The 21918-nt window shown below is 48.5% G+C and overlaps 8 protein-coding genes and 3 non-coding genes across 11 annotated transcripts; 6 read left to right on the top strand and 5 right to left on the bottom strand.

Moving 5' to 3' along the window:
- Nucleotides 1-872: 872 nt before the first annotated feature.
- AKAW2_60828A (uncharacterized protein) lies at nucleotides 873-5158 on the bottom strand (the record flags this gene model as incomplete). Its single annotated transcript, XM_041692997.1, has 3 exons — nucleotides 873-2166; nucleotides 2216-4890; nucleotides 4949-5158. 3 exons carry the CDS (start codon nucleotides 5156-5158, stop codon nucleotides 873-875), a joined length of 4179 nt encoding a protein of 1392 aa, XP_041546326.1.
- A 546-nt stretch (nucleotides 5159-5704) lies between these two features.
- On the top strand, nucleotides 5705-7454 carry AKAW2_60829S (cytochrome P450; the record flags this gene model as incomplete). Its single annotated transcript, XM_041692998.1, has 2 exons — nucleotides 5705-7025; nucleotides 7078-7454. The coding sequence occupies 2 exons, from the start codon at nucleotides 5705-5707 to the stop codon at nucleotides 7452-7454; spliced, it is 1698 nt and encodes a 565-aa protein (XP_041546327.1).
- A 239-nt stretch (nucleotides 7455-7693) lies between these two features.
- AKAW2_60830S (SDR family NAD(P)-dependent oxidoreductase) lies at nucleotides 7694-8851 on the top strand (the record flags this gene model as incomplete). The annotated part of the gene is made up of 5 exons (XM_041692999.1): nucleotides 7694-7789; nucleotides 7845-7960; nucleotides 8030-8508; nucleotides 8595-8731; nucleotides 8783-8851. The coding sequence occupies 5 exons, from the start codon at nucleotides 7694-7696 to the stop codon at nucleotides 8849-8851; spliced, it is 897 nt and encodes a 298-aa protein (XP_041546328.1).
- A 414-nt stretch (nucleotides 8852-9265) lies between these two features.
- AKAW2_60831S (uncharacterized protein) lies at nucleotides 9266-10501 on the top strand (the record flags this gene model as incomplete). The annotated part of the gene is made up of 4 exons (XM_041693000.1): nucleotides 9266-9388; nucleotides 9462-9557; nucleotides 9616-10211; nucleotides 10306-10501. The coding sequence occupies 4 exons, from the start codon at nucleotides 9266-9268 to the stop codon at nucleotides 10499-10501; spliced, it is 1011 nt and encodes a 336-aa protein (XP_041546329.1).
- A 1359-nt stretch (nucleotides 10502-11860) lies between these two features.
- On the top strand, nucleotides 11861-12922 carry AKAW2_60832S (ankyrin repeat domain-containing protein; the record flags this gene model as incomplete). Its single annotated transcript, XM_041693002.1, has 2 exons — nucleotides 11861-12793; nucleotides 12899-12922. 2 exons carry the CDS (start codon nucleotides 11861-11863, stop codon nucleotides 12920-12922), a joined length of 957 nt encoding a protein of 318 aa, XP_041546330.1.
- Nucleotides 12923-14251: 1329 nt separating this feature from the next.
- On the top strand, nucleotides 14252-14325 carry AKAW2_t60018S. Its single transcript has one exon. It is a non-coding gene; the product is annotated as a tRNA-Val (tRNA).
- A 553-nt stretch (nucleotides 14326-14878) lies between these two features.
- On the bottom strand, nucleotides 14879-14952 carry AKAW2_t60019A. The gene has a single exon. It is a non-coding gene; the product is annotated as a tRNA-Val (tRNA).
- Nucleotides 14953-15989: 1037 nt separating this feature from the next.
- Nucleotides 15990-16938, top strand: AKAW2_60833S (uncharacterized protein; the record flags this gene model as incomplete). The annotated part of the gene is made up of 2 exons (XM_041693003.1): nucleotides 15990-16739; nucleotides 16798-16938. 2 exons carry the CDS (start codon nucleotides 15990-15992, stop codon nucleotides 16936-16938), a joined length of 891 nt encoding a protein of 296 aa, XP_041546331.1.
- Nucleotides 16939-17221: 283 nt separating this feature from the next.
- AKAW2_t60020A lies at nucleotides 17222-17308 on the bottom strand. The gene has a single exon. It is a non-coding gene; the product is annotated as a tRNA-Ala (tRNA).
- A 561-nt stretch (nucleotides 17309-17869) lies between these two features.
- On the bottom strand, nucleotides 17870-18841 carry AKAW2_60834A (uncharacterized protein; the record flags this gene model as incomplete). The annotated part of the gene is made up of 1 exon (XM_041693004.1): nucleotides 17870-18841. One exon carries the CDS (start codon nucleotides 18839-18841, stop codon nucleotides 17870-17872), a length of 972 nt encoding a protein of 323 aa, XP_041546332.1.
- Nucleotides 18842-19340: 499 nt separating this feature from the next.
- AKAW2_60835A (cytochrome P450) lies at nucleotides 19341-21235 on the bottom strand (the record flags this gene model as incomplete). The annotated part of the gene is made up of 9 exons (XM_041693005.1): nucleotides 19341-19404; nucleotides 19454-19524; nucleotides 19580-19605; nucleotides 19664-19714; nucleotides 19761-19872; nucleotides 19926-20548; nucleotides 20601-20852; nucleotides 20906-20943; nucleotides 20994-21235. The coding sequence occupies 9 exons, from the start codon at nucleotides 21233-21235 to the stop codon at nucleotides 19341-19343; spliced, it is 1479 nt and encodes a 492-aa protein (XP_041546333.1).
- Nucleotides 21236-21918: the final 683 nt, after the last annotated feature.

A 21918-nucleotide genomic window follows, 5' to 3' on the forward strand; every position in this document is an offset into this window, starting at 1 on the left:
AAACAAACTCGGCTTGAGTATTTTTACAGTAAAAGTTACTACTGCTACAATTAATCCCTACTAGATACTAGATCCATGATAACTCTACCCCATACTCCATTTAGGTTACTAAGTACTTAGCCTCAGCCACCGTACCGTTACGAGGTTAAAATTCAGGTCACCTGGTTCAGGGTAGCATCGGTCAGATCCTCTCCATCGGGTCCTTTTCTCGACCAGAGCCCAAAGATGGAAGTAATCAGTCGCAATCTGATGCCGCCATGACGATACACAAAGCCCACCATTGGCCGGGTTGAGAGCGGACGGGCTTGGCGGAGCATAACAGAAACCAGTTCTTATCTTGCCAAAGATACGCAGTAACCACCCAGCGCTCGTTGTCTAGTGGTAGACTCAGCAGCCACCCATGGGACAGGTGCCATTTCCCCCTTAAGATGCATCGGGATTGACCGAAATGTCATCCCCGCGGGGCACCCACATGGCTTGGCGGCCTTGGCGGCACCCCCGACGGCGAATATCTGTTACCTAACTGCCCGGCTTGCCAAGAACCATATCAGGCGGGGTTGGCGATAAGTTGATATCCTCTCCGTTCCCTGCGATGTTTTATTACTACTTGTGCTTACTACTTACTTATCAGCTCGTGATTTTCGAGGGTCAAGACTTATCGTCTCCCGTCTTTGTCTTTGACTAGTTAGCTGTGTGTAATTCAACTGAGTAGGATTGGTTTACTCGACGGTTAAAGCCGGCTTCCTTCGCTAGCCACCCGGTCTAGTCTCGAACATTTCAAGGTAGCGCCATTGGAAAAGTTAATCTGTGTGGCTTGAATGCCGAGATGCTCAGCAATTTCCCATCAATTCCATCCCGAGGCTCCATGTTTATCATCCAATCGTCTCCAGCAAGTACTCCCGGTCCTCACTACTCTGAACGAGATCATAGAACAACCCCTCCTTCCTTAATAGCTCAGCCGGTGACCCCATCTCGGCAATCTTCCCTTCACTCATAGCAATCACCTTGTCAAACGAGCTGATTGTCCTCAGTCGATGCGCAACCACGATCAATGTCCCGCTGAACTGGCTCCTAATAGTATCCTGAATCCACCGATCTGTCTCATCATCTACCGCTGAAGTAGCCTCATCGAGGATGATGATCTTGGGATTACTGATCAATATTCGTGCCAGACAGAGGAGTTGTCGTTGACCTTGGGACATGTTGGCTCCTCCAGCACTTATGCGCGAGTCAAGTGTGAAGAGTCCAGAGTCTTCATCTTCCGGGTCATCCCTGAGCAGTTTGACACGCTGTAAGGCATCATTGAGTCTGTCTTCTGAAATTTGATGGCTGTAATCTAGATTAGATCGCACTGTTCCGGAGAAAAGTACTGGATCTTGAGGAATAAATGCGATTCGTGATCGAAGGGTTTGGAGTGCCAGGGTGGTTATGTCAATGCCGTCAACAACTATTGAACCATGCTGGGGTTCAATTAGACGCAACAAGGCCAGTGTTAGTGACGATTTCCCGGCTCCAGTCCGACCTACGATACCGACTCTTTCACGACCCTTCACACTGAACGACACGTCTTCCAGAACAAGTGGGAGCCCGGGTGCGTAGGAAGCGCCAAGTGATTTGACCTCAATATTCCCGAGCGATGGCCAGTTGTTAGGAGCTTCGCGGCCACCTTGCTTTTCTGGCTCCAACTCGGTGTAAGCTATAATGTTTCCGGCTGAGTTCATGTAGGTCTCAAGCATCCCATAATTATTGATGGCCTTAAACATAGCCTGCGATAACTGCATAGAATAGCTGAGGCAGTATCCGATTAAAAATGCATCGGCTGTAGAAGTTGACAATAGGATAATACCCGTTCCGACGCTGAAGATAACGCCGATGAGAGACATTTGGAGACTAAGCCAGCGGTTAAATATGAAGAAGTGTCTTCTAGCCGTAGACAACCTATCAATGTGCCCATGCATATGTGCAGCTAGCCGGTCTGATGCACCAAAGGCCCGGATCGTCATGACCCCTGCTGCAGAGGATGTGAAATGTTCAAGTATAGCAGCAGTAGGTTCCGAGTCGGCTCGTTTGACGGTCGTCCGTGCTTTTATATAGAGCTTGCTAACTTTTATACACCAGTAGAGGAGAGTCAATGTCAGCAGACTCATATACTTAGACGTATTGAACCTGAATAAATTAGCAAACAATCTTGGTTTCTCGTAAAGATGCATCTTACCCCACACACACAATCAACGTCATCTGGACAAAGTTGTCCGCAAATTCAGACATGGTGACCAAAACATAATCATCGACATTTTTGGCATCAACAGTGAGCCGCCTGAGTATCTCTCCAATAGGTGTGCTATCGAGCCAGTGTAGGGGCATTCGGAGGACTCTAAACGTAGCCGCGCGGAACAGTGAATGAGAGGCACGTAAGGAGCCGGAATAGGCATGCAGATTGAATAAAAATTCCAAAAGTACGGTTGTCGTAGAAGTCAGCAGATAAAGGTAGAGATACTGCTCCCACCCGCCCTTCGAATCTGGAGCAACTGGTGGGACATCTGTCTCTAAGCTGATGGACTCAGGACGCGCCGAATTAATGCGTCCCAAAGTCCTCGTCGTCAACGAGCCCAGTAGCTGTTTGATGACGAGGCCCAAAAGATATATGATAGTGAACCGCAATCCACCTGCCACGGTGAAGTATATATCATATACCTTTGCGTCTGTACGCGCGTCAAGACCTTTGCTTTTTGTCAGCGTGGTTGCACGTTCTTTCGATCTCTCCTGTCTGGGAAGGTCAGCTGTCATGGAGTTTTCAGTTTCGACTTCACCCTGCGTTTCCACAACAAATTCAGCTCCTTCTGCGTATTTTGCAGTATTATTTTCTACATGGATAATACAGTTTGCTTCTGGCAGGCACAGAGATACCTGGTGAGTTACGAGGATCCGCGTGCGGCCTCTGCAAAGGGCACCGGTGAGTGCCTTACAGATATCCCTGGAGACATGAGCATCAAGAGAAGCAAATATGTCATCGAGTACTAATGTCTGTGCACTTGAGTATAGTGCTCTGGCAAGCGCAAGTCTCGCGCGTTGGCCTCCACTGAGCTTGACACCCCGGAGGCCAATCTGGGTCTCATCGCCCTTCGGCAAGGCAGCAAGGTCGGGATATAGTGCACAGGCTTTCAGTACTTCCTCATACTTCTTGTCGTCCATTGGATTCCCAAACAGAATATTTTCTCTTATTGTGGTGTTCTGAAGCCACGGAGTTTGCGATACGAATGCAACTGATTGCCCTTCAGCCATCGATGGGGCTTTGATAGTACCCTCCAGGAGGTCAACCTCTCCGATAATTGCAGCAAGCAACAGACTTTTTCCTGATCCTGTCTTTCCATATATTATGCTGAGCTCACCAGCGCGAAAATCCACATTGATATGGCTCAGAGAAAAGCGATGTTGTTGCAACACATCGGAAGGCCACGAAATGGTCGCATTATGAAATGAAATATGGCCGGATGAGCTAGGAGTAAGCACTGTCTTGTGTTCCGGTCTTCTCAAATAATTCTCTATGCGGCTCCCATTGGACCTGGCTTCGAAATAATCATTGAATACAACAGGAAGAAACCCCAGTGTTGACTGAAGATGGGGCAAAAGTTCAATCATGGGGAAAAGAATGGAAGGGGAAATTGAGCTTGTGGTGTATGCGTACATAGAGATTGAAGCCGCGGCGACAATAAATGGGGACGCAACGCACCATACGGATCTTACGTTCTTTGCAACAAAGACCCTGCGTAGCTGTTTAAGCTCATCCTGTCGGAAGGTCTCCAAACGGTCCTCCCACTGCGCTTCTGAAGCAGAGAACTTGATCTGTCGAAGCGCATACATGAGTTCGTTAATTGCTTTGGTCTTCTTATCTCTTGCTGCAGCAAGATGCTTTTGTGCCATGCGCTCCTGCTTGATAACGAATGTATGAACCGGTACGCTTATCGCAGTAACAACCAAGGCAGCAAGGGTACCCTGCCATCCAACTAATTGTACCAGAAATAGCGCAGCAAAAAGAAATTTGGATAACGTGGCCGGTATATAATGGTTGACAGCTGTGAATTTACTGAGAGAAGCACTGTCGGATGAAATGAGATTAATGGCTTCAGGCTTCTCGACTTTAGGACTTTGGGGGTCTTTATAATCTTTCATCTTCAGCGCTTTGGCAAAGATTGCCATGATCAGTTGTGCCCTGACAGGAATTGCCATTTCAGACCACTGTATCCACAGTAGATGGTGGTGAAGTAGGGTTTGGCATAAGCACGATATAGCAATCCCTATCAGCCAAAACCAAGCATCGTGCCTTGATTCGAGCTGTTCTTCCAGACTCCTCAGAAGCCGCATGACACAATAAGGAGACACAAATGTAACGAGAGATCTTATAAGCATTATGATCCATTGTTTGGCGAAACCGGCAAAGCGGTCATATAATATGCGGTACCACAACGAAGTCTTCGAGGTTGCTACCTGAAGAAGTGACTGGCTTTGCGACCGAGTATAATAGTTCAGAGCAGGGAGTTTATCAAGCTTCACATGATTGCCAGCTAGATGCAGGGCACTTGTGCACCAATGCATGGTATACCTATAAAATGCCGAGGAACTATTTTCGAGGTCCACAGCTCTGCCATCTGGCGTAAAGAGATGTGGCCGACGAGGCAAAAGCAGCTGGGTGATTGTCAGGCCAATCGCTGCGTAGACCTGCAAAGACAGGGATGATGGTGAAAACAAGAGACTGCTACCTGCTGGAGGATCCGAAAGACAGAGCGAAGAGATTGTGAGCGCTGCTAGTAGGGATCCTCGTAGCCCAATGGTGTAAATCATTTGGGGATTCTCTGTGTAGTGAAGATGGAAACTATGCAATGTAATGAGAATCTACTCAAGCGTTAGTCTCCCTGGCAGCTCTGCCAAATCTTATCGCGAAGAAACTTGCCCACAAAAGCTTGCTCCAATGGAGTAGACTCAATTTAGCTGCAGATAGGAAGGACTGGAGGAATATCACACGATAATCCGCAACGTCTGTAACAGCTGCTGCAAGTCCCAGCCATGAAAGAAACGAAGTCATCGATACCAGTAGCCGAATGCGGGCTTTATAGGCTGCCTCGCTTTCCTTGGAGGCAGCTCCATCTTCGTCACTATACATGACAGTCGTTTTGCAGCACAGCTAGTACCGCTCATCTAGTTGCACGGTTCGAGATGATAGACTCAGTAATATCACGATGAATGGGTGAAAGTGATGGTCTTCTGGAGGAGTGGATGTTGAGTGCTTATCAGCCCCAAGCTGTGTGGGAGGAGGATCGATGGTGCCATCAGCTTCTTACCCGATTAAGTAAGTGCTTATTGGATGTGCTACTTGTAGCTATCGAGAGCCGCCTTTCACCCCAATCTAATGAACATGCATAGTAATAGTATTTTGGTTCATCTGTGGCACGCCTTGCATCAAATGGTGACCTGGTTGTCCCTCTCCGATTGGACGGATGCCTGTTGTCGGCTCCCGCGCCTTTGACGTATCTCGAATTCCTCGTCGGGGCGTCCGACAACCTGGACGTTCCGATCCTCCACTTACGTTTCGTGTCGCCAGGAATAAACTGAACTGAAAGATATAAAGGATGACTGGCTTGACAACACAGCTCCAATCCTTCCCAACATCGACTGATCGAAAATACTTGGGATCTAATACTAAGGAAGGATGGTTGATGCAGTGGTTAACATGGAGAGCGTCGCTGCACTGATAAGGGCCCTTCCCAGCAGCTACATCCTCATGGGCCTAGCTGTTATTGTTCTCTACTGTCTATACCAGGTACAAGTTGGGTTTCCTGGTTTGTTTTTCCCCTTGCTAACTGTTATACACTCACAGTCAACCATGGTGACGGACATTCCGCACATCAAAGGCTTGCCCGAAATCCCAGGAGCCGTTCCAATATTCGGCCATCTTCGGAAATTGGGTGATGACCACGCAAGTGTTTGTGAGCGCTGGTGGCGACAGTATGGTCATTCAGTCTTTCAGATCAAGCTCGGTAATACCCGGGCGGTTGTTTTCAACTCCTTCGAAGACTGTCGCACCGTGTTATTAGGCCATCAAAATGCAATCATCGATCGGCCGAAGCTGTATACATTTCACGGGGTTATCAGCAGTACTCAAGGTTTCACCATTGGCTCATCTCCCTGGGACGATTCATGTAAGAGGAAGCGCAAGGCAGCTGGTACGGCATTGGGCAGGCCAGCTTTGAGGAATTATCATCCCATGTTCGATTTGGAAAGCTATTGCATTGTCCGAGATCTCTTTCGCGACAGTAAAAACGGCCAAGTGGAGCTCAATATTCGCCCATACATTCAAAGATACGCCCTCAATACGACCTTGACTCTATGTTACGGTATTCGCATGGACGAAGTCTATGATGACCTTCTCCGGGAAATCCTTCATGTGGGATCAGCGATATCCTTGCTGCGAAGTGCGTCGGAGAATCTGCAGGACTATATTCCTATTTTACGTTATGCGCCGAATAATGAAAAGACCGCTCGGTCCAAGGAGCTTAGGGAGCGTCGAGACGCTTACCTCAATCTCCTCTTGAACAAAGTTCGCGATATGATCAAAAAGGGAACAGATAAGCCATGCATTTCTGCTGCCATTCTCAAGGATGAAGAGACTAAACTTAGTGGTGTGGAGGTCTCCTCTATCTGTCTTTCGCTGGTGTCTGGTGGATTTGAAACAATCCCGGGGACACTAACTTCAGTCATCGGTTCATTGTCCACCCCAGAAGGCCAAGTCTGGCAAGACAGAGCATATGAGGATATAAAAAGATACTACCCAGATACAGAAGACGCCTGGCTAGCATCTATCCATGAGGAGAAAGTTCCCTATGTGAACGCCATCGTCAAAGAGGCAGGGCGGTACTATACAGTCAGCTCTATGAGTTTACCCCGGAAAACTGCGACAGAAGTGCACTGGAACGGAGCTATCATTCCTCCAAAAACAATGGTCTTGATAAATGCGCAAGCAGGTAATCACGGTAAGCATTTCCAGATATCCACGGTCAGAACAACCTGCTAACTCAACCGTAGACGTTGACCACTTTGGACCTGATGCAGGCAAATTCGATCCTGAGCGATGGCTAAAATCCGTCGACCCTCCCTATGAGAAGGAGATCCAAGGACTACCGCATCTGAGCTTTGGGGCCGGATCTCGTGCTTGTTCGGGGCAAGTTATCGCAATCAGGCTGCTGTACACGGCACTGGTGCGCATTCTCTCGTCGTATAAAATTGTGGCCAGTGAAGATCAACCTCCGAACACTGACTACGTCGAGTACAATCAATTCAAGACAGCTCTAGTGGCTATTCCGAGGGATTTCAAGGTCAGATTAATTCCGCGGGATGATGTATTGACTCGACAGTGCTTGGAGGCGGCTGAATTGAGGACTAAGGAGCACTACAGGGAGTGATATTGTAGGAAATTCGACATTCTTATAGTGAATTTAGCAACATGAAAATTGAAATTATCATAGTTTGTTCTAGTTGCAGTCTATAGGCAGTGCCGCCTCATAAGATCTGGTTCTGGTACTGGAGCGTCGGTCGATCCGACAAGCAGACAAGACATATAAAGCGGGGAGTGCCCCCTCCCACTCGACATAGCCCTTACATCTTTGTCGCGTCTCTCCAACACACATCACTCACACCCGAAATGGAATCACTATTGACACAAGACATAATGAGCGTCAAGGGCCGCATCGCCCTAGTCACCGGTGGAAGTAGCGGAATAGGACGAATGATTTCCCAGGTAAATCAGTCCTTAGACCCAAGGTAGCAAATACTCATAGTAGCCGCCATACCAGGGCCTTGTCGCCAACGGCGCCAAAGTCTACATAGTCGCACTTCCAGGTGACCCCATCGACCAAACAGTACAGGACTTGAACGCATGTGGAACTGAATCAGGTGGAAGCGCAGAAGGGTACGTGTCGACAACATCTTCCCAAATTTCCTTGTCAATAATCCAGTTCAATACTTAACTCGTTACAAGCTACGCATGCGACCTCTCCTCAAAGGAGTCTATCTCTCAACTTGCCAAATCAATGTCCGAGAAAGAAACCAAACTCGACATGCTCATATCCAATGCCGGGATTCGACGGGATCCGCCCATCGCATGCAACGTACTCACGGCGACCCTGGCCGAGCTGCAGGAGTCAATGTGGTCGAGCAGAGAATCAGACTGGGCCGATACCTTTCAGGTCAATACGACAGCACATTACTTCCTTAGTGTTGCGTTTCTTCCTCTCCTGGCTGCCGCGGCCGATCAGCAACTAGATGATGGTCGTCGAGGTCAGGACGATGGGAGAGGCGTGGTAGTCATCACCAGCTCTTGTGCGAGTATGCATAATGCGACGAATGTGGACCTGACGAGCTACGCAGCGAGCAAAGCAGCGACTGATCATTTGGTGAAGTTGTTGGCTGCGAAGTTTCATCGGTTTTATGTGCGGGTAGTGGGGATAAATCCTGGCTGTGAGTGTTGCTGTCTTCTTTTCATTCCTGCCTTCTGCCTCTCTGGTGCGACTATTAATCTTGAGTTTGTGCTGACGTTGGAGTAGTTGTTCCCTCTAACATGAACCCCGTTGGTGCAGCGGGAAATATGTTCAGCGGTTTATTTGACAAGGTCCCAGCCAAACGAGCTGGGAGGGCTGAAGATCTTGCAGGGCCGGTGTTGTATCTGGTCAGCAGGGCTGGAGTAAGTCGTTGTTTTCATTCTTTGTTTCAAATGCTAATGAAGATGTTGCAGTCGTATGTGGATGGTGTCTCTCTTTGCATTGATGGCGGCCGGATACTGCTAGCTAATGGGCAAGAATAAGAAGCGCCAAGGACAACTTCAGGCAATTTGTTCAAAAGGGACAAACAAAATGAATCATGGGCAAGTGAGCAAAGGGAAAAAAATAGTATGCAAAAATATACAATAGAAGGGATTCGCTGGTGGTCACCTATCCAACTATTATTCTCCCGGCGTGTGGCTTAAACGCGGCCAATAAAATCCCTAGTTCCTAGAATAACGGCCTTAAGGGTCTTGTAATATTTCGTAACCTGACTATTTTTTATTAGTACGTACTAGTTCGCCAATGGGAATATTTTGCGCACCCTTTTACTTTTCTCTCATGAAACTCACCTAAACCCAGTGGACTGGCGCTATATTTTCTGTCCTTTTTCTCTTCCCTTCTCGCTCGAGGACCTGGAACTCAATTAATCTTCATAACCAGAGCTCAAAGTCAAAATGTCACCGCCCACATCAGAAGCGTCTTGGCCGGCAGGCATTCCGGAGATCCGCCAGCATACGACGGACTTATCCCAGGAAGAGCTCAGGGAAGAGGCCAAGGGATGGTTGCTATTTGTACGGGTAAGGAAGAGTTTGTGGAAATGCACACTTTGGTTGTTTGATGGTATTTCGTGGTTGACGGTGCAGATAACAGGAAAAGATTCAGCCCACATCGACTCCTGAAGATGGGCTGCGTCAACGGCGAGCGCTAATAGAGCAATGGGCCACCGCCAGTCAAGAGTTCCGCGAGGTCTATACACTCTTCCTCTTATCTCTTGTGGCTGTATGATTGACTATAATCTTTACAGACCTACCATAGTCGTTCCGCAGGATACAGCTCGGCTTACGACTACCCGGCCTCGGTTCTTTCGCAGATCGCCCCACGACCCAACAAACGCTTCTTGTGCCTTCCCTCCGTGGACCGGCAGACCCATCCGCGTAACTATATCCACCTCGTGAAGTTCCTGATTTTGTTGTATATCCACCAAGACGAATGGAATGGGGTGCACCCCTTCGAAGAGCATGGAGCAGGCACCGCTCCTAACCACCACCTTCCGGACCTCCTTGGCTGTGGGCCCACCACCAGGCCAATCACCACCTACGACGAGATTCTTCCCTCGCTGTATCTCACCCCAGCGGATTTCCATGCCCTCTCCATGACCCGCCAGGGCACGGTGGTGTTTGACAACGGGCCGAACCTCACGTGGTTCGTGATCGATGCGCCGGGACTTGCCACAGGGCGACTGGCCCTGGTGGACTTTAGCTCAAATGGCCACGTCCGCGTCTCGACCCTTCGTCGACCCTGGAATATGGGCCAAACCATGGCCTTCGAGCAAATTCTGGGTAGATATCTTGGCGAGATCGTTGAGTCATGCATTGGAGGCCCGCCGCAGTATAACGAAGTGTACGTCCATATCCTCTCTCTCTCTCTCTTTCTCTTATATTTTTCTGTGGCTCAGATATCTATTCCTCTAATGTCATTCCTTCTAAAATAATAGCTTGGATATGGATCTTCCTATTCTTGACATCTTGGAGTCAACCCGGTTGAATAACAAGTTCCTCTGCTCAGGCTACGGATCTCGGGACCTCTGGATCCGCCTTATCAACGAGAGTGCGCCGGGATATCTAGAGCTGGAGGCCCAAGGACGGGAGGTGGAGTTCGAGCTAGATAAATTGCTGGTTATCGACCTTTGATGCTTTTTGCAAGCTCGCTCGTGTTTGATAGGTTTTCGGTCTACGAGAATACAGGGTCACGGTTTGTTAATCGCCTAGTGCCCATCGACTGAAAAAGTCATCCAGGTTGTTTTCTCCTTTCACGTGCTTTAGGTTGGGCAGCTATGCCTGAATTAGTGAGTGCATCTCATACTCTGATATGTCCTCGTTTGACTTCATTGCCCGTAGCGATGAGCCGCTCTTTAACTGCCTTGTACGTGGTTGTAATTCGGCGCGCGAATCTGTGTAAATCAGAACATTACCAATATACCAGAATGCGTAATATAAGAATGTGGAGAGGGTGTGATCCGTGTAACACTAGAACACAGCTAGGGTGGTCTTTAGTCTGAACAGCATGCCTTTGAATTGCTAACATGTTCCATCGCATTCGTACGCTGTGACGTATCTCCATTCTGTGGACACCCTGATCCTAAAGAAGGCGTTTCTCAAATTTAGTTACATGATAAAAGCGTCTATGAAGTGTACGAGAAGATGATCGGTACTTCTAGGAACAAGACTCGCGCCAGGAAAGCCTTTTGTGTCATTCTAGTGGCAAGCAGAGCGCTCACGTTACAAGAATTCCACATTGCGATGCAGCTCAATAGCGCATCTCGGGTACCACCAGAACCGTATCATCTCGAGCTGGCATTGCGTAATTTGTGTGGTTTACTGGTGACTATCAGAGACAACCGGGTCTATTTACTCCATCCAACTACAAGGGACTTCCTCGCTAAAGAACTGCATTCTAGCGATGATGGAACTGATGGCGGGCCAATAAGCACAGGAGAATGACATCAAGTTCTGGCATGGAGCTGTGTGAGTTTCATTGAAATCACGGTTGCAGCGACTTCACGTCGATCCGGACACTGCAAGAAAACTGATTCCTCCATCGGCGACTCAGCGGAGGAAAGCAGTGGATTTTTAGTCTATAGTACGAGCAACTGGTATTATCATATTCAAGAAGCTAGACTAGACGGCGACATGGCTCTCTTGAAAAGGATCCGGAGGCTCTGTGATCCAAGAAACAAACATTGCAAGATGTGGTTGGAGGCACACAAACACTACATCGCGGACTTCCAAGTCGATTTTCGTAACGTGAATGTCCTATGGATAGCGTCTTATACCGGGATGACATCGCTGGCTGGGCATATTCTGGAAGAGGGAAATCATTGTGACACGCGGAATCCACAAGGCCAAAACACAGTTTTGATAGCAGCATTTTGGGGCAACGATCGTGTTTTGACTGTACTCTTGAAGTCAAAGCGGATCAAACGGGATGTGCGAGACTCACGACGCACGTGTCCTTTACAAGCAGCATTTATATCCCGTAACCCTGCTGCCATGAAAGTGCTGCTAGAGTCGGGAACAGATGCCGGCGCATGGGATCTATGGGGTATAACACCTTTCGAGAATGCCATATGGCATGGGAGTGACGAATTGATTATGGCATTTGTTGATTGTGGGAAAAGCGAGGTCTTCAATGCCACAAACGTAAGGGGTAAGACGCGTCTGATGATAGCTTATGAGCTGGGAAGAACAGCATTGGTCAGGGATATGACAGACTCTGGATCTTGTGACGTCAACATTCAAGACAGCATTGGAAGAACCGCTTTAGTTTACAGCGTGTTATTCGAAGAGGCAGAAATTGTGCAAGCCTTGTTGGAGCTCCCCGCGACCGCTGCAGATATCCCAGATAAGAATGGAGAAACTCCGTTGACATGGGCTGCGCAATTGGGGCGTGGCAATATCCTGCAGCAACTGATCGAATCGGGCAAAGTTAATATCAAAGATATCGACAAATTCGGAAGAACAGCCTTGCATCGAGCTGCAGAAAGCGATAAATATGATACCGCAAATATATTACTTCTTGACTCTGCAGATGCAGACATTCCAGACTTTCAGGGGTGGACACCGCTGATGATAGCAGCCGGGAACGGATATGTACACATACTCCATAGGCTTCTGGCCACCGAAATGGTTAATGTGAACCGGAGGAATCAACATGGAACAACAGCATTGTTCAATGCCACTAACCGTGGTTGGCCAAATGCTGTTCAAGTGTTACTCGATGCCTCCGCAGATGCAAATATACCCGACAATGAAGGCTGCACCCCTCTCATGATAGCGGCGCTCGAGGGAGATACAGAAATTGCCTCCATGCTTCTGCAGTCGGGGAATGCTGACCCTAATAGGGTCGACGAAGAAGGAAGAGACGCCATGTGGTACGCGGATTTGAGGAATAACACAGAAATCATGGAGTTGCTCCAGAACCATGTAAGTGGGAAATTCAGGGCTCCCCCAGTTGACGAATAAATTCAGCCATTCTTCACTTTCTTCCAACAGCTTTGTTTTCAGATGCTTCTCTAACGAGTGTTGCAGATGGGACATATCTCATCCGACTAGCGGACGACTTGGACATGCTCATGCTTCGGCACAGAAGGCTCCCGCTTCGATCCTGGAATTGGTTATACATTTTATTCTTGTCTAGAGCTTTTCGCCCTCATGCTTCTTAAAGGGACTATCATAATATATTGATAGCTAGTCTCCTTTATTCCATTTTGTGTGACATTATCAAACTTTTGAGAGTAGAATTGTAACGCGGTGCCTTCATTGTTTGGAGCATTATGATGAACGAACTTTCCAACCTCTTATACTCGCTGTGGACCACCAGGACATTGAGAAGATCATAGTGGTCTTGCCAGTTACAATATCCTAACAGTAGCCTGCCCAGGGTAGTGGCAAGCAGCCCGCCCCTGAGCGTAGCAGCTACACTCTTCAGCCTACAGGGTTAATATCAACGACACACTTGCAATCCAGCGGTCAATCACATTACAAAAGCAAGGCAAAATTTTAAACTGAAAAAAAAACATACAACAGAAGGGATTCGCTGGTGGTCACCCACCCAACTACTAACCTCCCGGCGTGTGGCTTAAGTACGGCTGAGCGGACGGGAAGCCCTGTTTTCCACACCCTGTGGTCGTATGTACTAGATGTTGCTTTGGAAGGAATGGTATAGCATGTTTCTTTACGGGACTGCCGCGAACTTAGCTATGAGGGAACGCGGCAGTCTTACGCGTAGGTTCTGAAAACCACGTCCACACTTGGTAGTTGATACTGAAGAGGCATGTATAATTGTAGAAAACTAGATAGTAAGATGATAGATCAGATGCCTACGGTTATTATAACTGACCATGTCAGGTAAGACGTATCTGGATATATTAAGAGTATTGTAAATAATTTTAGGGGGGTTATAGGGCATGATGTTTACTATTCATATCTCTCCCTACTCCAGATCTTTTAACGTGGTTGATGGACAATTTCTTAATTGATCCTAATATTGTCTTGTAGACACTATCTTTGGAGTACATGATTGGTAGTGCAAGTGGTGTTATCATGATTTCATCGATAACTCACATCCGAGGATGAACCGGACTAGGTATATATTCCAGTCATCAGAAGTCCACATACCCACCCAGCAACACATCAAAGGCACGACCGGACTTTAATAGAAATAATCCCACCCGAATTAACACGATTACTGACAGTATCTTGTAGGCCATACCTGAAACCAAGTAAACATGAACATGATATAGTCATGAAATGAAAAGCCTCCAACCTAACCTGAAGGATCGAACAGTCCTCATGTTAACGGCACACACAAAATTCTTTTTCCACCCTCTGATTTAGCCCTTGATTGTGATGTAAAATAGTGAAGGCTCACTCAACAAGCATGGCTGGATGGTGTAGTTGGTTATCACGTATCGTTAACACCGATAAGGTCCTGGGATCGAGCCCCAGTCTGGTCATACTTTTTGCGGAGCATTGCTTTTTGCACTGATGCCAATCAAATTATCAATGCCTTGCATGCTCCCGACAGCATTGTGTACGGTTCCTTTGTCGAACTCCTATTTCCACAAATATGTGAACCTGATGGGACACTCGATAGCACCCTTTCGTCTCAATGCCATGTTCGTCTATAGGTTACCATTCCGGTGACGTTTCCACGAAATCGCAACAGGCTTGGGTATGTTGCTTAGTATCGGCCAAGCTCCATCTAGTCCTTACTGCTATATGTCATTGAAAAACAGATAAGACAGTTGGTATAGCTGTGTACTTGACTTCTTTACACATCGTTTTGCAGGGTGCATAGTCCGGTATATCATGTCTTTCCGATCGACTGAGGGTCCGTGGCCAAGACCTTAGGGGATTAGATGCATGCCAAGCACAACATGCAGCAATTTAGCAGCATTTGACGTCTGCATAGTCCAAAAGAAAATACAGCAGTGCATAGTATGTAGCCGGATCTCAATTCCAGTGGAGGTATGTATGGGTGGGGGGGAAAAAAAATGCAAAAAGTAATGACCAGACTGGGGCTCGATCCCAGGACCTTATCGGTGTTAACGATACGTGATAACCAACTACACCATCCAGCCAACTTGTTGAAGAACGGGTGGATCTTTGGCCTTAGAAGCCAAAGAACCCCGGGTTGCATGATTTTGTGCATACGCGCAAAAGAAGCATTGCCACGGGGTAGCGTTGCTCTTGAAAGAACGTTATGCTGCCATGTCTTGGCTTCGCCACACAACGATTAATGGTAATGTACCTAAGTACTATAGTCCTTGTGGCAAGGCTTCTGCTTTTGTGCCTATTGGCGGGATCTAAACTGAAGGGGTTATTGATGAGGCTTTGCAGAACATGTTGCGGCAGGCGAGGTACCGAGGTCTTTTGATGATTTCGGGTTACCTTTGGATTCATCTTCAGTCGCTATGCGAGTGTAGCGTCTTCGGAAAGATATTTGGTTGGTTTTAATCAGTTCTAGAATGTGTAACTACGCTCAAGATTGCAGTAGATGTAGTCGATCTTCGGCTAATCCAGCCAGGCAATCATCGTGGTCCTGTAAGGAACAGATAACTCCCAGATTTAGCATAGGCTTATAGGTGAAAAGTAAGCCGGCGAAGCAGTTTCTGTTTCTTGCTTTCGTGATGCATTTCGTCACATACTTCCTGCCCACTTTGGAACCAAATAAACTTTCATCTCAGCCAAGCTATATTGGCTGACCAATGCTATCTCTGTATATGATGTAGGGATCGGCGGTCAAAGCTTATGCAGTAGTCACTGAAACCTATTCATATATATATGCTACTGAACACACCTCCCTCGGATTACAACAACAGACTCATGCTCAATTGCGTCAAACATGGAGCTACTAGCCATAGCAGGTCTGCTCTGGGCCATTAGCAAGGCTTGTATATATTATGTATCCTTGCTTCACACTCATACTTACCAGCTTACATGGCAGTAATCATAGCATCATGGACAGCATTGAAAGCGCCCGTGAGAGGCTCTCGCGGTGGCGCAACAGCCACGAAGCACATAGTCGCTATGGCCGTGCGGACATTCTTCGAAACTGTCACGATAGACCAGTTCCGGTAGGTTGCAACAGTTCCAAACCCAGACACACTTCTTGATAATGAGCTCCAGGTATGCTTATTCCCCTGATACCTCCGCTCGGCTCCTCGAAGCATGGGCACGTCGCGCACACACGGCCTTAAAGACCGTCAAGCTGTCTGACGGGACCACCGCGTTCTGGCTAGGCAATCCAGACGCCGAGCGACTGCTCCTCCATTTGCCAGGCGGCGCATACTGCCTCCCTGCCTTGCCCTCCCACATCGACTATTCCACCTCCATCCTCAAGCATCTGGGACAAGCGGGTATAAATGCCGGCATGCTCTTCCTCCCTTATGACCTCACCCCAACCGCGCAATATCCTCATCAGATGAAGCAGGCCGTCGCGCTCCTCCAATATGTCATCGAGGATCTGGGAAAGCGGCCGTCCGACATTGTGCTGCTGGGTGATTCTGCAGGCGCACATCTCATCTTGTCTGTCCTATCTCATCTTGCGCATCCCCATCCTCACATTCCTCCCCTACTCTTGCGTGAGGAACTTGCTGGGGCATTGTTGCTTTCACCGTGGATGGGCGAGTCTCGGACCGACTATGACAGTTGCCGGAGAAACGCGTCGCGGGATCTTGTCTCACCAGGGCTATTGACTTATTGGGCAGATATGTTTCTTGGAGATGCTGAATTCGATAGCTATAACCGGCCTGCGGGTGCGCCTGAAGGCTGGTGGCGGGATTTGCCTGTGGAGGAGATTTTCATTGGGGTGGGAGGATATGAAGTGTTGTATGATTCGATTATGAAGACTGCTAGGAAGATCGAGGTCAGTAAATCTAAAAATTTCCCGTGCGACATATACTAATATGTCTTTCTTCGTTTAGGCAGAACATACTGGAGTCACCATTAGTATTGCGCATCTTGAGGTCCATTGCGAGGCCCTTTCACCTTTCAATCCGGGAGTGGTTTCGACGGATCAGTATAGAGCGTTGCTGGCATGGTTGAAGGGTACTTTGTGCAAGTGAGGGAATAGCATACCCGATAGACGACGGGTGAGGGCCGAGATCTTCATTATGGCTAGATTCAAGAATGCTCTAATCCATGGAAGAAAGTGAGCGGTTAGATGTCCAGAGAAAGATGAAACCTGCTGTCCCGTGATACAACAAAGACAGCTTAGCAAATCAAAAAACACACAGTTCAACTAAGACACGCGCGACTTCGACCACAAACAATCCACCCCTTCCTTTCTTATTGCATCAATAGAGAGAGAGAGACAGACAGACAAACAGCAAAAAGAAAAAGAAGAGATGGAGTTGAAGGGGATCGAACCCTTGACCTCTCGCATTTCCCATTTGAGGATGCGAAGCGAGCGCTCTACCACTGAGCTACAACCCCCGGTAGACACATACATCCCTTCATTATAGGATTGGTGTGGCAAATTCTATGCTATACAGCTTGACCCATACCATATCAGACCTGTTATCAACAAAACCATGTATTGACCATACATGCCCACCCATCTAATAATGTGCGGATATCCTCTGATATTTAAATTCGCAGTCATCCTAATTCCTATCGGGATTTTGAATGATTGTGTCATGTAATTATCACAGCTGCCACGTACCTAGGTACTGCGGTTGTGCAATAATGATGACATGTCCGGACCGGCCCGTTTCCCCGCAAAGCTTAGCCAACTGGGGTTATACAACTTGATCGGAGAATTATCAACTGCCCCTAGATTCAAAATTGTATAAATGGAGATGAGAACTCGCTGCTTACCTGCACTTATATAAAAAGATACAGGACAGAATCAACTCCACTAACATCAACAAATTAACATACTGAATATTCAATATCAAGACCAAACAATACACATCACCTCCGCAACTCAACACTCAAACACTACTACATCAGAACACAAGCACCATAAATCCACGAACCAGACGAATATACCATCTACAACTCCCCCACAACCTCCCTATACGACCCCCTCTCACCCTTTATCTCCTCCAGCACCCCCTCCCCCCTACACACCCACCCCAACTCCTTCCTCGCCCTTCCCCCCGAAGCCCTATTCTCAGCAGCCAAAAACCCAGCAACCACATCTCCCAATTTCTCCTTCGCCTCCTCCACGCCCAGATCCTCCACCGGAACATGCATAATCTCCGCCACCGCCCCCAAAATCTCCCCAACCGTAACACCAGTCTTATCACCAGCATTATACACACCCCCCTGCACGCCCTTCTCAAGAGCAAGCAAATACAACTCCGCCGCATCATCCACATGCACCGTCGTAGTATGATTCACCCCACCACCCACAGTAACGATTTTCCCCGCATGCTTCGCCATCTGCATGAACAGTCTTATCCCGCTACCGCCACGCCCGTACACGAACGGCGCGAGGCGGATGTCCATCACTCTTACCCTTCCATTGGACTTCTCGCCAAGGGCGAGCCCATGCGCGGTGATCTCGTTCCGCGAGACGAGAGGGTGCGTGTCGAGTGGTGAGAACTCGTCGGTTTCGGATCCGTCGGCGTTAGGGCGCACGAGGAGCGTACCGCTGGTTGTGACGAGGGGTTTGGGGGTGCCGTCTGGGTTGGGGGTGGAGGAGAGGCCGGAGACGATGGCGTCGAGCGCGGCGGTGTCGATGTCTTTGATGGAGGCGTAGCTGGGGGTTTGTCCGAAGACGAAGGCCGTCGCGAGGTGGATTACGGCGGTGGCGGAGGCGCTTTCGGTTCGGAGGGTCGATAGGCTGGTTAGGTCGCCTCGGACGGGGGTGGCGCCGAGGGAGAGGAGTTTGGCGTCCGATTGAGGGGTGCGCGAGAGGGCGCGGATGGTGTAGTTGCGTGAGAGGGCGAGAGGGATGAGGGCGCTGCCGATGTAGCCGCTGCCGCCGGTGAGGAAGAGGGTTTTGGTGGTGGTGGCCATTCTGGGGGTTGATTTGGGGGTTGAAGGTTGTTGATGGTGTGGCTGTTGTTTGTGAAATGTGTGAGGGTGAGGGATTGATTGTTGGAAGGATGAAGGGTTGGTTTTATACCGGTTCTAATTGCAAGTGGTTGTTTGGAGGTATACTATCTACTATGCATGCTTAGGGCTCGGTGGTAATTTGGTTATGTCCGTGCAGATGAGATGCCGTCGGGGTTCGGGTCTTCGCGGTTTGGACTCTCCGTCGGGGTTGAGACGTGTCGGTTGATTGGTCAAATGGGGTATAGCGAGTATAATATTATTAATGAAGCTGATCCTTTTAATCCTTCTGTTTCTGAAGAAGTGGAGTAAAGGGACAAGTAGGAATGTGAGTCTGTGCTATTGCTATTGCTGAGAGTTCATTTTCGGCTAGTCATACGTTGTCTGAGTTTGTCATGTACCGTGCCCAGTCTATGGACGCATCTTCTCCGGTCATTGAAGCGATCTTGAACTAGGTGCCGTCTCACGCCACTGCTCTCTGTCGCGGACTTAAGAGAACATTAAGTCCTTTGATAAAGATTAAGCCTCTGCAGCAGGTTAGTAGACGCTACCACGACGGTTGACCATGTAGCTTACCCGCTCTCATCCGTCACTTTAGCACCTGGTGCCAATTGAATGTTGTAGCGCATAAGAAGGGTGGGAACGAGCTAAGTCGAGATTAGTATACCGGCGTTAGTAAAGATACAGGGAAGCAGGCTATACCTTTGACATCTCTAGCCAACTTATGTCTGAGAAGGGTGTCAGCATTGTCATCACAACCAGTCAACATTTGGCCAAAAGACTCACTCCTTCCAACGCAAGTGCGGGAACCACCGCCAAATGAGAAATAGAATCGTTCTGAAACAGTATGAGCAGTTGCCTCTATACCGGACGGATTACTTACTGAGATTTCCCACATCCCCTTCCAGCCACCTCTCCGGACGGAATTCCTCAAAGTCAGGACCCCATATCTCGGGGAGGCGGTGAATTACCCACGCAGATGACCCGACCACCGTCTGGACTTATGCATTAACAGGCGCTCAAAGATGAGGAGTAGGGAGTAACTTACGCCCTCTGGAACATAGTACTTTCCAACCTTCATACCCCCCTCCGGGACATCTCGGTTCAGCTGAAGTCCAGCAGCAGGATACAGTCGGAGCGCCTCATACATCACAGCCTGCAGATAAGGACAGGATTCTGCTTGCTGGAATGTTACCAGATCACTAAGCTCTCCGGTGGCTCTCTTCTCTTCCAACTCTTGCATCAGTCTCTGGTAGACGGTCGGATTTTTCAGCAGGAGATAAAATATCGCATTGAGCGATGTCGCCGTCGTATCTGAGCCGGCAAACACATTTGCAGTCAACATATATGCCATGTCCGTATCACTGAATTGAGGCTTGGTCTTCTGAATTGCAAACAGCTGGTTTACGATATCTCGGTCATCACCACCCCGGTCTTTCCGCGAGACGATCTCTTGAGCTGCAAATTGGTAAAAGTAGCCATTTCGATCATTGGCTGCCAACCAATTCCCAATATAGGGCTTGAGCACTTGATGAAGATCGTAGAACCAGGGTACGTTCATGAGCCAGGACATTGACCGCAACGATTGCTTGAGCCGAGAAAACACGCCGTCGTCGTCCCCGGCAGTGACATAGCCAAACGGGCGTGAGAAACTGACTGCACCGATTACATCTTTATAATCATACGTCAGTGAAGCCCACAGTTGGATGCACAACGTACGTACCAAATGCGAACAATTGCAGAAATACTCCAAGGTCAACAACCCCGGACAGGGTGTCCAGCTTTTGCACCATGCTCGTGAGGAGAGAGCTGACATTGGGCTCGAGATGAACCATCGAGTCCATTGAATAAGCACGTGCAACGAGCTTCCTCTGTTCGCCATGTATCTTTTCGTTCCGTTGGCGGAAGAGGTCAAAGGCGTGAATCTCTTTTGGGACGCTATATGACGCGGATTTGGCGAATTTTCCTCCCGCCTCTACCGACATTTAGTGGAGCCTTGAATTATTGGAACATGTTTAAGAAACTTACTATATATTTCCCTGAACGCTGTCGGGTCCGCTACGCTCCTGGATATACGCTCAGTTACGAGTTCAGCGCCACGCAAGGGCAAACTAACAACACGTTTGGTCCTGTGCGTACCACTGCACCATACTTCCGATGAAGTGCAAGGTACTTGCGATGGGCTTGTCCCTCGTAGGTGAGGTATGCCCGATGCCAGTTGGTAAGCTTGGCCAAAAAGGGGCCTGGAATCCGGGCCAAAGGAGACAGGAAGCATTGGTAAATAACATAGCCGCCAGTGCCGAGAAGCAAAAGTATGCCAGCGGCGAAAACATTGAAAAATAGGGATAATAGCTGCATTATGGGCGATCGAGCTGTCAGTTTGGAAAGGCACACAATCAAGCTTTGAGCGGGGAGCGGATGATGAAGGGTATTTATGGGTGATGAGCGGCAGCTTGATGGTTAGACATATGAACTAATGCAGAAGCACAGGTGCATTGTCTGCGCTGCCCTCCTAGATCCAGAGTGTTAGAATTGCTATGCAGCTAAGGTCCGACACACGTAGCAGAGGGTTGAATACCTTGTCGTCGCTCTAGTGAGGGGAAATATCGGTGGCAGCGGGATATTCGGTACTATGCACAAAACTGCCAGCATAGGAGTAGCACAAGACTCAAGCTAGTTGGGGCCGCGCCAACTCCCTGCTTCGATGTTCTGCAACCGACATCTCCGCACCAAGCTAGGCCTCTTGCCCCACAGCAACGGTGATCTGCCGAAGACAATGGCGCGTTATTGTGCCGGCCACCCGCAATGTCCAATCATTTATCCGCCATATCGCATATCCAAGGCCTCAGTGTTGCTGTCAATGTCTCACCGCCATCCCCGCCTTGAATGAAGTGGGACTGTGTCCATGTGGAAGTTCAGGAAGCAGACCGCACTCGAGATAATTCTCGTACATTGTCGGTAGACGCATATACTTTCGTTCACCAGTACTGGCCGGGTTATGAGGTGAAACCAAACTTGGGCTCTAATTTTGAATCTGAAAC

The sequence above is a fragment of the Aspergillus luchuensis genome, chromosome 6, assembly GCF_016861625.1.
Source record: "Aspergillus luchuensis IFO 4308 DNA, chromosome 6, nearly complete sequence".
In the NCBI taxonomy this organism is placed as follows: domain Eukaryota; kingdom Fungi; phylum Ascomycota; class Eurotiomycetes; order Eurotiales; family Aspergillaceae; genus Aspergillus; species Aspergillus luchuensis.